General features: G+C 48.4%; 5 protein-coding genes across 5 annotated transcripts; 3 read left to right on the top strand and 2 right to left on the bottom strand.

Annotated features, from left to right (window-relative positions):
- The first annotated feature begins 344 nt into the window (after window positions 1–344).
- EURHEDRAFT_539930 (uncharacterized protein) lies at window positions 345–1,170 on the top strand. Its single transcript, XM_040787368.1, has 2 exons — window positions 345–1,113; window positions 1,162–1,170. Exon 1 carries the CDS (start codon window positions 570–572, stop codon window positions 732–734), a length of 165 nt encoding a protein of 54 aa, XP_040637807.1. The 5' UTR covers window positions 345–569; the 3' UTR covers window positions 735–1,113; window positions 1,162–1,170.
- A 24-nt stretch (window positions 1,171–1,194) lies between these two features.
- EURHEDRAFT_413727 (putative CorA family metal ion transporter) lies at window positions 1,195–3,835 on the top strand. Its single transcript, XM_040782239.1, has 5 exons — window positions 1,195–1,275; window positions 1,331–3,214; window positions 3,269–3,342; window positions 3,398–3,558; window positions 3,608–3,835. Exons 2-4 carry the CDS (start codon window positions 1,591–1,593, stop codon window positions 3,473–3,475), a joined length of 1,776 nt encoding a protein of 591 aa, XP_040637806.1. The 5' UTR covers window positions 1,195–1,275; window positions 1,331–1,590; the 3' UTR covers window positions 3,476–3,558; window positions 3,608–3,835.
- Window positions 3,710–5,307, bottom strand: EURHEDRAFT_481514 (uncharacterized protein). The gene is made up of 3 exons (XM_040785507.1): window positions 5,214–5,307; window positions 4,882–5,154; window positions 3,710–4,828 (listed from the first exon to the last, which is right to left on the bottom strand). The coding sequence occupies exons 2-3, from the start codon at window positions 5,046–5,048 to the stop codon at window positions 3,835–3,837; spliced, it is 1,161 nt and encodes a 386-aa protein (XP_040637805.1). The 5' UTR covers window positions 5,049–5,154; window positions 5,214–5,307; the 3' UTR covers window positions 3,710–3,834.
- A 58-nt stretch (window positions 5,308–5,365) lies between these two features.
- Window positions 5,366–9,476, top strand: EURHEDRAFT_413724 (DEAD/DEAH box helicase). Its single transcript, XM_040782238.1, has one exon. It carries the CDS (start codon window positions 5,438–5,440, stop codon window positions 9,188–9,190), a length of 3,753 nt encoding a protein of 1,250 aa, XP_040637804.1. The 5' UTR covers window positions 5,366–5,437; the 3' UTR covers window positions 9,191–9,476.
- Window positions 9,386–10,486, bottom strand: EURHEDRAFT_458861 (DDE-domain-containing protein; the record flags this gene model as incomplete). Its single annotated transcript, XM_040784536.1, has 1 exon — window positions 9,386–10,486. One exon carries the CDS (start codon window positions 10,484–10,486, stop codon window positions 9,386–9,388), a length of 1,101 nt encoding a protein of 366 aa, XP_040637803.1.
- Between the last annotated feature and the right edge of the window lie 152 nt (window positions 10,487–10,638).

Raw genomic sequence — 10,638 nt, 5'->3', positions numbered from 1 at the left:
TCCAGCCTCTTGATGTTGGATACTTTAGTCCCTTGAAGATTGCTTATGGTAAGCATATTGAAGGGCTTATGCGGGCGCGTGTCACCCATATCACTAAAGAAGATTTCTTTCCTGCATTTTACACCGCATACCAAGCCACCATGACAGAAAAAAATATCAAAGGTGGCTTTCAAGGGGCTGGCCTTATCCGTTTTGACCCTGAAAGGGTAATATCTAAGCTTGATGTCCAATTTAAAATGCCAACACCGTCGAATTCGCGGCCGACTAGTTCCCATAGCTGGGTTTCTAAAACACCAAATAACCCAATTGAGGCGTCATCCCAGACAAACCTTATCAATAACCGAATCTCTCGTCACCAAGATAGCTCTCCATCATCAATTCTGAATGCTGTTGACATCCTCGCGAAAGGCACAACGAAGATAATGCATAAGATGGATTTGATGGAAGCAGAGATTCGTGAACTTCGGGCGGCAAATGAGGCCCTTAGCAAACGCCGGAGGGCTAAAAAAACACGTCTAAGGAAAGGAGGGTCACTTTCTATACAGGAAGCTCAAGAATTAGGGGATTAAATGGAGGTTGAGGTACAACTGAAGGAGGAAACATGCAATGGGGCTGGTCAGCAACTGCGGACCGAGACACGCGCACGGCGCTGTGGCAATTGCAGAAAAGCCAGACACAATGCACATTCCTGTCAGATAGTAGTAGAGATGTCTGAGGAAGGCGATTCTGGGTAATTTTAATGGAATTTATGTGCGTTGGTGGAAATATTGGTGTTAAAGTCGCGGCGGAGCGATTTCGTGTGACATTCGCCCGTGTGTGACATTCGCATGTGGGTCACGTTATATGTGGATAGTAAGGCATCGTTTGATTATGATGTAAGAATATTTAGTCTGTTTTCTATGTCAATATAGCCGTATGCCAAGATCCTGGTATTCTAAAGTCAAACGGCCAGAATAGAAGACCATGATTCTCTGAGTGGCCAATAGCAAATACCGCATCCACCACGGGCTTCCTGTGAAAGGCAGTTTGACCATCATGGGTTCTTGAATGGGTTCTTGAATGCAGAGAAAAGGAGGGCAAAAGGATCAGGTGGTAACTTTCCTAGGGCAATTGGTGCATTACATAATCCATCCAAGCCGGGGTTGCACTAACCCTTTTTAGATTCAAGTTCCTCTTCCGACACTTCGAGTTGTCATTCTTTTCATGTTTCTCGAGTCACCTCGTTAACCTATCTCAGTGAGGCTTTTGTATCCAAGGCTGGTGGTGTTGTAAATGGTATTCCTCGGGTACTTTCCATTACTCGGTTCTTGCTTGCTGATCGAGAATCTAGCTTCGGACGTCATATCCCCGTGATGATCTTCAGCGCCCTTGACCAGAATGTTCGTAGCTCAAAAGATGTGTCTTCTTGAATGACCATTTGCGCATATCCGCCAGGATTGACAGAAGCTTTCACCTTTTATTTTCTTTGTGGCGACCCCTAATGCCGTGTCCCCATCCTGTTCTAAATCCGTGCCCCCTTTTCCGAGTCAATGCCTGCAAGTCGAGTCTTCCATTCTCCCGCTTTGAATCGTCGCCTCTTACTCTGCTACGATGAGTATTCGCTCATTCGACCATGCGCAAGCGGTAGGAACCTCACCAGGCCGTTCCGATACGATCGATATCGAGGCTCATCCGCGATCACCGAGTAAGGAGGATTTTCCGAAGTTTGAAGACGGCCCGTCCCCAGAGACATTTACGACAGCCACGAAAGTCAATTCCGCAGATACTGTCCGAAACCGCATCCGTCGCTCCACTACGGCGCGCTCATATCATCCTGAAGGCGTTGCTCCAGATCCGAGCTGGCAACCCGGAATTGAACCGGGAATTGACACGACCAAACCGCTTCCTCCTTACAACTCCGACTGGACTCCGTCCATACCGAGTCATCTTCACAAACGATGTGAAATCATTGTCGTGGATTTTTCCCAACACGAGATGCGACAATATGCGTTGGACAATGACACACTTGAGCCGTTTCTGGCAAGGGAAAGAGAACCGTGGGTGCAGTGCAGATGGATCAATGTCAACGGTCTCAGCTGGGACGTTATTAGGACACTTGGAAACCATAAAAAAATTCACAGACTTGCGATTGAAGACCTGATCAACACAACGAATCGTACGAAAGCGGACTGGTACTCGGATCATGCATACGTTGTGCTTACCCTGCAGAAGCTGATCAAGCTCCAGCAAGATGACAGTGACTCTGAAGATGAGGACGCTGACGATCGAGCAACCTCTGGACTCCGAGATCGAAAGAGCTCGGTGGTAAGTGATAAAAGTTCTGTCTCTCTGAAGTGGCTCTCCAAGCGCGGTGTCATTTTGGAAGCACTCAAAGATTTGTTCAAAATGTCTCCGAAAAAGAACAAGCACAGCAAGTTCAATAACCCTGCTGGTGTTCGCCCAACGGGCAAGTCGTTCTCGAAACAAGCATCTCAATTAGGTACTAATGCTATCCGAGGGACTCCTGCTCGCAGCATCCAGCGTTTCCGAGGTGGCCCAAATGAAGACCGAATCGAATTCATGGAGCGGCATGCCGTATTGGCGACCAAGGGCTTGTGCGCTACCTTGGAGCAAGTCTCAATTTTCTTGCATGCGGATAATACCGTGACGTCTTTCTTTGAGACTAGCGCGGATGACATCGAGGCTCCTATCGTCAAACGTCTTAGTTCACCAGAGACAATCCTACGTCAATCCTGCGATGCTAGCATGCTCGTGCAGGCCATTCTAGACGCAATAATCGATCTGGCAATACCAGCCACCATGGCCTACCAGGATGCGATAGGTGACCTGGAACTGGAGGTCCTAACAGACCCAGACATCGACCAATCGAAGAGCCTTTACATCCTCACATCTGAGATTGCAATTCTCCGGAGTTTTATGCAACCTATAGTGACTGTAATTAACGCTCTTCGGGATCATCGATCGGAGCCTGTGAGCACTCCTGGTTTCGCTGTTTTCAAATCGACGCCATTCCATTCAAATTCAGCATCTGAGCCACATGCGGGAGCAATGACTCCAAACCTCAAAAGTTTGGGAGGGTCTAGTGTTACAATCAGTCCCATGTGTCATACATATCTGGGAGATGCGCTTGATCACTGCATTACAATTGTCGAGAGTTATGATCAAATGAGACGGGCTGCGGATAACATGATTGATTTGATCTTTAACACAATTGGTATCTATCTTCCGACTACGCATATCGAAACGGATCACAGCTGACCTTACCCAGGTGCCTTTCAAAACGAGAGCATGAAACAGCTTACCCTCGTGACATGCCTATATCTACCGTTGACATTTCTTACGGTATGACCTGGTTCTGCCCCTACTATGACCCCCACTGTATCTAATTCTATTTCAGGGTTACTTTGGAATGAACTTCGATGACTTCAAGGGCATTCAGCATAGCGATGGGTACGCTTACCTAGATCAGCGTTAATTTGACCCATACTAACGTTGAAAAAACAAGTACTTCTGGAAGATTGCAGTTCCGTTCGTCTGTGCAACCACTTTCCTTCTGATGTAAGAAACCTCGCCGTCCATGTCGTGATACTTGCTAACAATGTTCCAGGCGTGACAAAATCCAGCGCTATGTGGTGTTAATCGCTCAGAGACGACTGATTACCAGTTCGAGAAAGCAGCGAAGAGAAAGAAAGGTCAAATGACGACTTTTGGGGAATGTTGACCTAGGCAAGCACTTGAATAGTTTCATGATGCCCATCCATGTATCGTGTATAGCAGTACTGTATAATATTGATACAAATAGTACATAATCGTTATCCAAATCCAGTGGCTATTTCATAAAGTCTTCCGCGTGTAAGCCAAGTAAGCCTTCCACGGCAACTTCCAATCGGACCGTAGAAGTTCTGGCTTGAAGATATCAAAATCAAACTTTTGTAACCTATCCAACCATAACCGAGTACCAATGGCAGGCATAAAAACACCGAATGCGCGGTTCACTTCATCAAGCGGCGATTCTTGGCGCTGGTTCTGGAAAATATCATACTCATGCCCTTCCTCACCCTCGTGCTCGAAATCGTGGCCTACATCCTGACCGGCACGGAGATTGCTCAACATTTGTTCCACAGTGATCAAGTGGTCGTTTGCTCGCGTAGCGACTGTAAAAACGGCATCTCGTAACCCGGATGCTTCAGCACCTTGTCTGAATACTTCCTCCTCTTTCACTCCTGTTTGCGCCATGATATCCAAAGGAAGGAGGACGGCGCCCTGCTTCGCTCCGCCTCCAATACTCCCACCAGCCTGACTGGGCGACTGAGCAGCCGGTGGCGGGAACGCGATGAGCGGTAACCCTCGCAAAATATTTGCAATACCAGCCGCTTTTCCAATATGCGACGCAACGTGATCCGCCGTAACAGAGGTCATAGGGAGCGCTGAAAGCGTGAGATAAAGCAACGTCGAGTAAGTATTCTCCGCGTACGACTCCATAGCTGCGATATTCGGATACGGATCATTCGTCAACGCCTGTTCTCGCGAGTTGATCATCCGCAGTAGCCAGCCTTTACTAACCCTTGCTTGGCCTTTTGTTCGCTCATGCAGGTCGGAGAGGGCGGATGAGAGGAGGAGAGCGACGGGTTCTTTGGGAGGTGTTCCGGAGAGTGTTTTTGTGATTGTATCTCGCCAGAATTGGAGACGCATTAGGCCGATTGTGTAGGAGGAGACTGTGTCAGGGATTAGGGAGAGAGAGACGTTCAGGGCTCGGAGGGCGAGGTAGAAGGTGTGCGCGTTGGGGGGGATGAAGGTGCTGAGGGTGTAAGAGGGGCGGTCATATTTTCTGTACATGCAAGCAATTAGCCATTATTCTTTGAATGGTAGTGGTATCCATACGCAAGTAGTTCCACACAGTATCTCCGTGCAGCTTGAACTTCAGCCTCTGCTGCACCTGGTGCCGGACTAGCCACAGGCCTCGATTGGCTGAAATGTCTTTGTGTCCGGTAGGCTAGACATAAATGCCTGCCTGCACAATTGCGGATGGTAGGTCTGAGAAGGAACATTGCTCGGGAATCTGGGGTAATTTTTTTGCTCTATCGATCGCCTATGTCGAAGGACTGAGGTAGCGCTGTCGCATTGCGATTATTGCACTCGGATGTATAGAATTTTCTGCAGAGAAGATGTTAGTCGAACATAGCAAAATAAAATAAAAATGAACATTCACATACCTATGGTTCTTTCGAGTAGCAGAAAGAAAAACCCGTGATAAAGACCACGCAGCAAAAAGCATTGTCGAGTAACAACGCCGCTAATGATAATCCGGAAAAAATGACGTCGGCCCGAAATTTCGCAGCGTCGCGTCTCGGCGCGTCTTCGGAGTTGAGCCTTTCCCGATCTTTACACCTGCGAGGGTTCAGAACAGTGTCTATTTGACCCCGGAAACCTGTCGAACATGGACCTTGGAGATAATGAGAGACCCTACAAAAAGAGGCGATTTTTCGTTGACGAAGACGAGACCAGAAACACCGACCCTACCCCGACGAACCTCGACGCGTCAAGCGCTTCTCGATCGGACGAGCACGATAACGGCAATGGCCAGGAGACTGGGACACAGCCATGGTCGTTATATCAGCCGGGCCAGGAGCTAAAAGTGTCCCCGCTACTCCCTTCCCCTGATACGCCCGCCAAACACCAGTACGAGACATTCCACAAGCATTCGAACGGCGCAGTACGCAGGCGAAATCCGAGTCCGGTTGACAGAATCGTTAAAAATTTCATTGACGGGGAAAATGGAGAGCCCATCGGACCACCTGACGAGCCAGACCTTGAAGCACAGAGTACGCCGAGAGAAACGCCACAAACAGACAATAGTGGATTTGATACGGAACTATTCACGAGCATCGTTGGAGAGCAACTGCCAGCTAGCACAGTCGAGAAGATTCGCATAGCTTCAAACAACAATGTAGAAACGGCAGTCAATGTTTACTTCGACGGATCGTGGAAGAAAACGTCTATTCTAAGCAGAACAACGCAGTCCGCATTGACGTCTCGTCAACAGATCCCTACACAGATGACACCGTTTATGCAGCCTACAGTAGAGATTAACAACAGTAATGGAACGACTGCGCCAGCAAAACAAATGCCGTCACGCCTCTCGTCTCAGCCCTCATCCAGGTACATCGGTGCTTTTGGTGTTGCAGCATGGGCTACTCGAAGTGGTACGGGATTACTCAAACATGGAGAGCGTGTCAAGATCGAGCGTACACGATCCCAGCCCCTGGAAAAGCGCGGGCGTGGGGGCAAAACGATCACCAATCAAAAGGTGGATGTCCTCACCCGTTTCACCAACCAAGCCGGTCAGGAGATTGGAAGACTGCCGCGAGAAATCGCGGAGTGGGTGTCACCATTGGTTGACCAAAAGATATGCACTTTTGACGGTGTCTGTGTGTTTGTTCCCGACCGCCTGCGGGTGAATGACACGGTGTATCTCCAATTGTGGTGCTATTTGCGCAAAGAAGCATTTATACCTCGGGCATTCGTTGGCACAACGGACGATAATAGATCTACCGGCATGTTTGAAGAAAAGGAGAGCATGGAAGAAAAGAACTTGCGCCTGCGTCAGGTTGGTCTTATAAAGCTGTTTGACGAAATCGGCCTATATGCGACGACGGCCAACGATATGACCAAGAAACACACAAAAGAAGGATTACTTCGTGCAGCTGAAATGTCGGAACAGTATGACAAAGTCAAGAAAGAGAACAAGACGAATAACAGCCCTCAGGACGAGGACAACGAAGAGCCGGAGTTAGAAAGGGACCAGCTTGATACCCTGTACAAGAAAGCCCAGACTTTCGATTTCAATATGCCGGAGGCTCAACCCTCGTCGACGTTTGCCATGGAACTAAGAAAGTACCAGAGACAGGCACTTCATTGGATGCTATCCAAAGAGAAGGACAACAAGTCTAAGAGCACAAGGAAATCAATGCATCCTTTGTGGGAAGAGTATCAGTGGCCCACAAAGGATGCTGATGACAAGGATCTTCCAGTTGTTGAAGGGATAAATCACTTTTATGTCAACCCGTACTCTGGGGAACTCAGCATCGAATTCCCTGCTCAGGAACAAAACTGTCTTGGTGGCATTCTGGCCGACGAGATGGGTCTGGGTAAAACAATTGAAATGCTTAGTCTCGTTAACGCACATCAATACAATCCAGGGGATCCCATTCTCAAAGATCCCAGTATGACACAACCGGATTCCTCTGGTGTTGTTCCCGCGCCATACACTACCCTTGTCGTCGCACCCACATCTCTTCTTGCGCAATGGGAGAGCGAGGCTCAAAAGTCTGCCCAATCCGGGACGATGAACACCATGATGTACTATGGGACTGAACAGTCAACTAACCTGAGGAAGGTTTGTTGTGCGGCAAATGCTGCTTCAGCTCCTCGTGTCATTGTAACTAGTTATGGTGTTGTCCTCTCTGAGTACAGTTCGCATGTGTGGCGCTCAAGGTGGCAGACGGAAAGCTGGTATGGCTCATTGTTCACGGTGAAGTTCCACCGAGTCATCCTCGACGAGGCGCATGTGATTAAGAATCGCCGTTCAAAGACGGCGCGGGCTTGTTACGATCTGAATGCGACTCATCGATGGGTTCTCACAGGAACTCCTATCGTGAACCGCCTGGAGGACTTGTTTAGTTTGGTGCGGTTCCTCAAGGTTGAGCCGTGGAACAACTTTTCTTTCTGGAAGACTTTCATCACAGTACCATTCGAGTCCAAGGACTACGCACGCGCGCTCAATGTCGTGCAGACAGTGCTGGAGCCGCTGGTCTTACGGCGTACAAAGACGATGAAGACCCCAGAAGGGGAACCATTAGTGCCGCTACCACGCCGGACCATTACGATTGAAGAAGTCGATCTCTCAAAAGAAGAAAGAGAGGTGTACGACTTTATATACACGCGAGCTAAGCGTACATTCAACGACAACGTCGAAGCGGGTACTTTGCTGAAGTCGTATTCAACCATCTTCGCACAAATCCTGCGTCTTCGCCAGAGTTGCTGTCATCCCATCCTCACCCGCAATAAAGAAATCGTTGCCGACGAGGAAGAAGCAGCCACTGTAACCAATGCATCCAACGGCCTCCAAGATGACATGGACCTGCAAGACCTAATCAGCCGCTTTACGACGGTCACAGAGTCTGGAGGAGCGAATGAAGGCCAAGGTCAAGATCCCGCGAGCAAGTTCACAACCTACGCCCTGAAACAGATCCAAAACGAGTCTAGTGGGGAATGTCCAATCTGCTCAGAAGAGCCTATGATCGACCCAGCGGTAGCAGCATGCTGGCACAGCGCTTGCAAGCAGTGTCTAGAGGACTACATCCGGCATCAAATCGACAAGGGTCTACCACCACGATGCTTTTCGTGTCGCGCACCAGTCAGCTTAACGGATATTTTTGAAGTGATCAGGCACCAATCACCCAATTCGGCGCCTGCTGAAAACGAAATTTACAGCAACACGCCTCCTTCCAGCTCGCAGCCAGCGCCACGCATCTCCCTCCGCCGGATTAATCCACTATCGCCATCTGCACATACCTCAGCCAAGATCCATTCCCTCCTTAATCATCTCTCCCGGATACCACCGAACACAAAATCTGTAGTCTTCTCCCAATTCACCAGTTTCCTCGACCTCATCTCCCCACAACTCACGAAAGCGGGCATCCAACACGTCCGGCTCGATGGGACAATGCCCCAAAAAGCCCGCGCCGAAGTCCTCGCCCAGTTCAACAAAACCGAAATCTACGAGGAAATCGATGAGGAAGACCCCACGCCTACCGCTCTCCCTACCACCCGTTTCAACGCACCTAAACCAAAGCCCAACCAGAGTCCTAACCCCACCGTCTTGCTGATCTCTCTCCGCGCCGGTGGCGTCGGACTCAACCTCACAGCCGCGAGCAACGTCTTCATGATGGACCCGTGGTGGAGTTTCGCCATTGAAGCGCAGGCTATTGACCGCGTGCACCGGATGGGACAAATACGGGATGTAAATGTGACGCGGTTTGTAGTGAAAGATTCGATTGAGGAACGGATGTTGCGGGTGCAAGACAGGAAGATGAACATTGCGGGATCCTTGGGGTTGAGAGTTGGGGGCGATGGAGAAGGAGATGGGAAGAAGGAGAGGATTGAGGAATTGAGGTTGTTGTTTGAGTAGACTCTGATGGTTATTTGGTTAGTGCACTAGACTTGCATCTGTGCCGGACACGATGTTGGATAACGTAATCCACAGCCGAGCTGACCATACAACCGAGCTGACCATTTTCTCCGCAACCACAAGGATATTAAAGCTTTTCAACCACCAACGCCATTAAACTAGACTATATAAAAAATAAAAATGAATAGTTATTTACTAGGACAACCTCTTTATCGTATGTCCTATAGTCCCACAGCCACTACAGCGTTGTGGAGCTCGCTTGCGATGCCGAGATATAGGCTCTTCAACCTGGGCTTCATCCTGTATATCAAGCTGCTGAATGCGCTCACGACCTTCCTGTACAGATATAAAGAGATTATCTCCTATAGAAGCACGTTTCCTTGCCTTCTTCTTTGTTTTCCGCTCATTTTCAGTCCGTAAAACCTTGATTTCTTGTTGGAGAAGAAGGTTTGTATTCATTGCCATCTGTGCAGCCTTTTCAAGGTGTTGAATATGGGAGACTGGACTACTAGAAAGTGTCCTTTTCCTTTGAAGGCTTTTCTGCAGATTGTGGATCTTGTGATCAAGCTGGCGGGGATTCTGAGGTGTCTGAAATGCAGATGATACTGATCCTTCAGCAAGAGGTGGTGGTGTTGGCGTATGAAGTTGAAAGGTGATTTTCTCAAGAACCCGGTCTTTATTGAGTGGTTTAAGACCAGATCCTGCAAACCCATTGCATATATTCTTTTCAGTAAAAACTGCTTTGCGTGCAGAAGGGTATATATGGAGAAAATCCTCTTTATCAATATGGTTGTTTCCAGCCGCCATCATGCCCTCAACTAATTTGCCATATGCACGTTTAAGCGGTCCAAAAACACCAACATCCAGAGGTCGAAGGAGATGAGATGAATGTGGAGGCATGCAAAGGCAGATAATTGCATTCTTTTTGCAGAAATTGTCAAATTCAATGGTTTGATGACTTGAATGGCCATCAAGAATAAGTAATCGCTTTGCGCCAGTTGAATGCAGCTTGGAAAATGGGTCAAATAGACACTCCAACCATGCAAGGCCTATCTTATCTGTTGTCCAGCCATTGGCACTGTTGGTAAGCTTCCAATCTGGATGAAGATTAGACTCTTGATACCATGCAGCCTGGTGTTCTTTCCCTTTTAAGATAACTGCTGGAGGTATATGAATCCCTTTTGCGCTCACACATTCAATGATTGTGACCCATTCGCGATTCCCCTGGATAGTTGTACGAGGTCTTTCACTGCGCTCCACTGCAGTAATCACCTTAGATGTTGTACAGAGTCCCATTGCAAAGCCAGTCTCATCAAAGTTCCAAATATCATCTTCATGTATACCATGCTCTTGAATGGTGCCCTGCACAACTTCAAACCACTGTTTTATAACCTTTGGATCCTCCTGTTTTGCACGCTGGTGTGTAATTCTCCGATTGTATCTTGTAC

This window comes from Aspergillus ruber (genome assembly GCF_000600275.1).
Source record: "Aspergillus ruber CBS 135680 unplaced genomic scaffold scaffold00018, whole genome shotgun sequence".
NCBI lineage: Eukaryota > Fungi > Ascomycota > Eurotiomycetes > Eurotiales > Aspergillaceae > Aspergillus > Aspergillus ruber.
Note: the sequence above shows the minus strand (reverse complement) of the source record. Positions and strands in the feature narration are given on the sequence as shown.

Coding starts and splice junctions, on each gene's coding strand:
- EURHEDRAFT_539930 (XM_040787368.1), top strand. CDS start 570: ATGGAGGTTGAGGTACAACTGAAGGAGGAAACATGCAATGGGGCTGGT.
- EURHEDRAFT_413727 (XM_040782239.1), top strand. CDS start 1,591: ATGAGTATTCGCTCATTCGACCATGCGCAAGCGGTAGGAACCTCACCA. Junction 3,215..3,268: donor TTTGATCTTTAACACAATTG/GTATCTATCTTC, acceptor GACCTTACCCAG/GTGCCTTTCAAAACGAGAGC. Junction 3,343..3,397: donor TACCGTTGACATTTCTTACG/GTATGACCTGGT, acceptor ATTCTATTTCAG/GGTTACTTTGGAATGAACTT.
- EURHEDRAFT_413724 (XM_040782238.1), top strand. CDS start 5,438: ATGGACCTTGGAGATAATGAGAGACCCTACAAAAAGAGGCGATTTTTC.
- EURHEDRAFT_481514 (XM_040785507.1), bottom strand. CDS start 5,048: ATGTTCCTTCTCAGACCTACCATCCGCAATTGTGCAGGCAGGCATTTA. Junction 4,829..4,881: donor TACTGTGTGGAACTACTTGC/GTATGGATACCA, acceptor TTGCATGTACAG/AAAATATGACCGCCCCTCTT.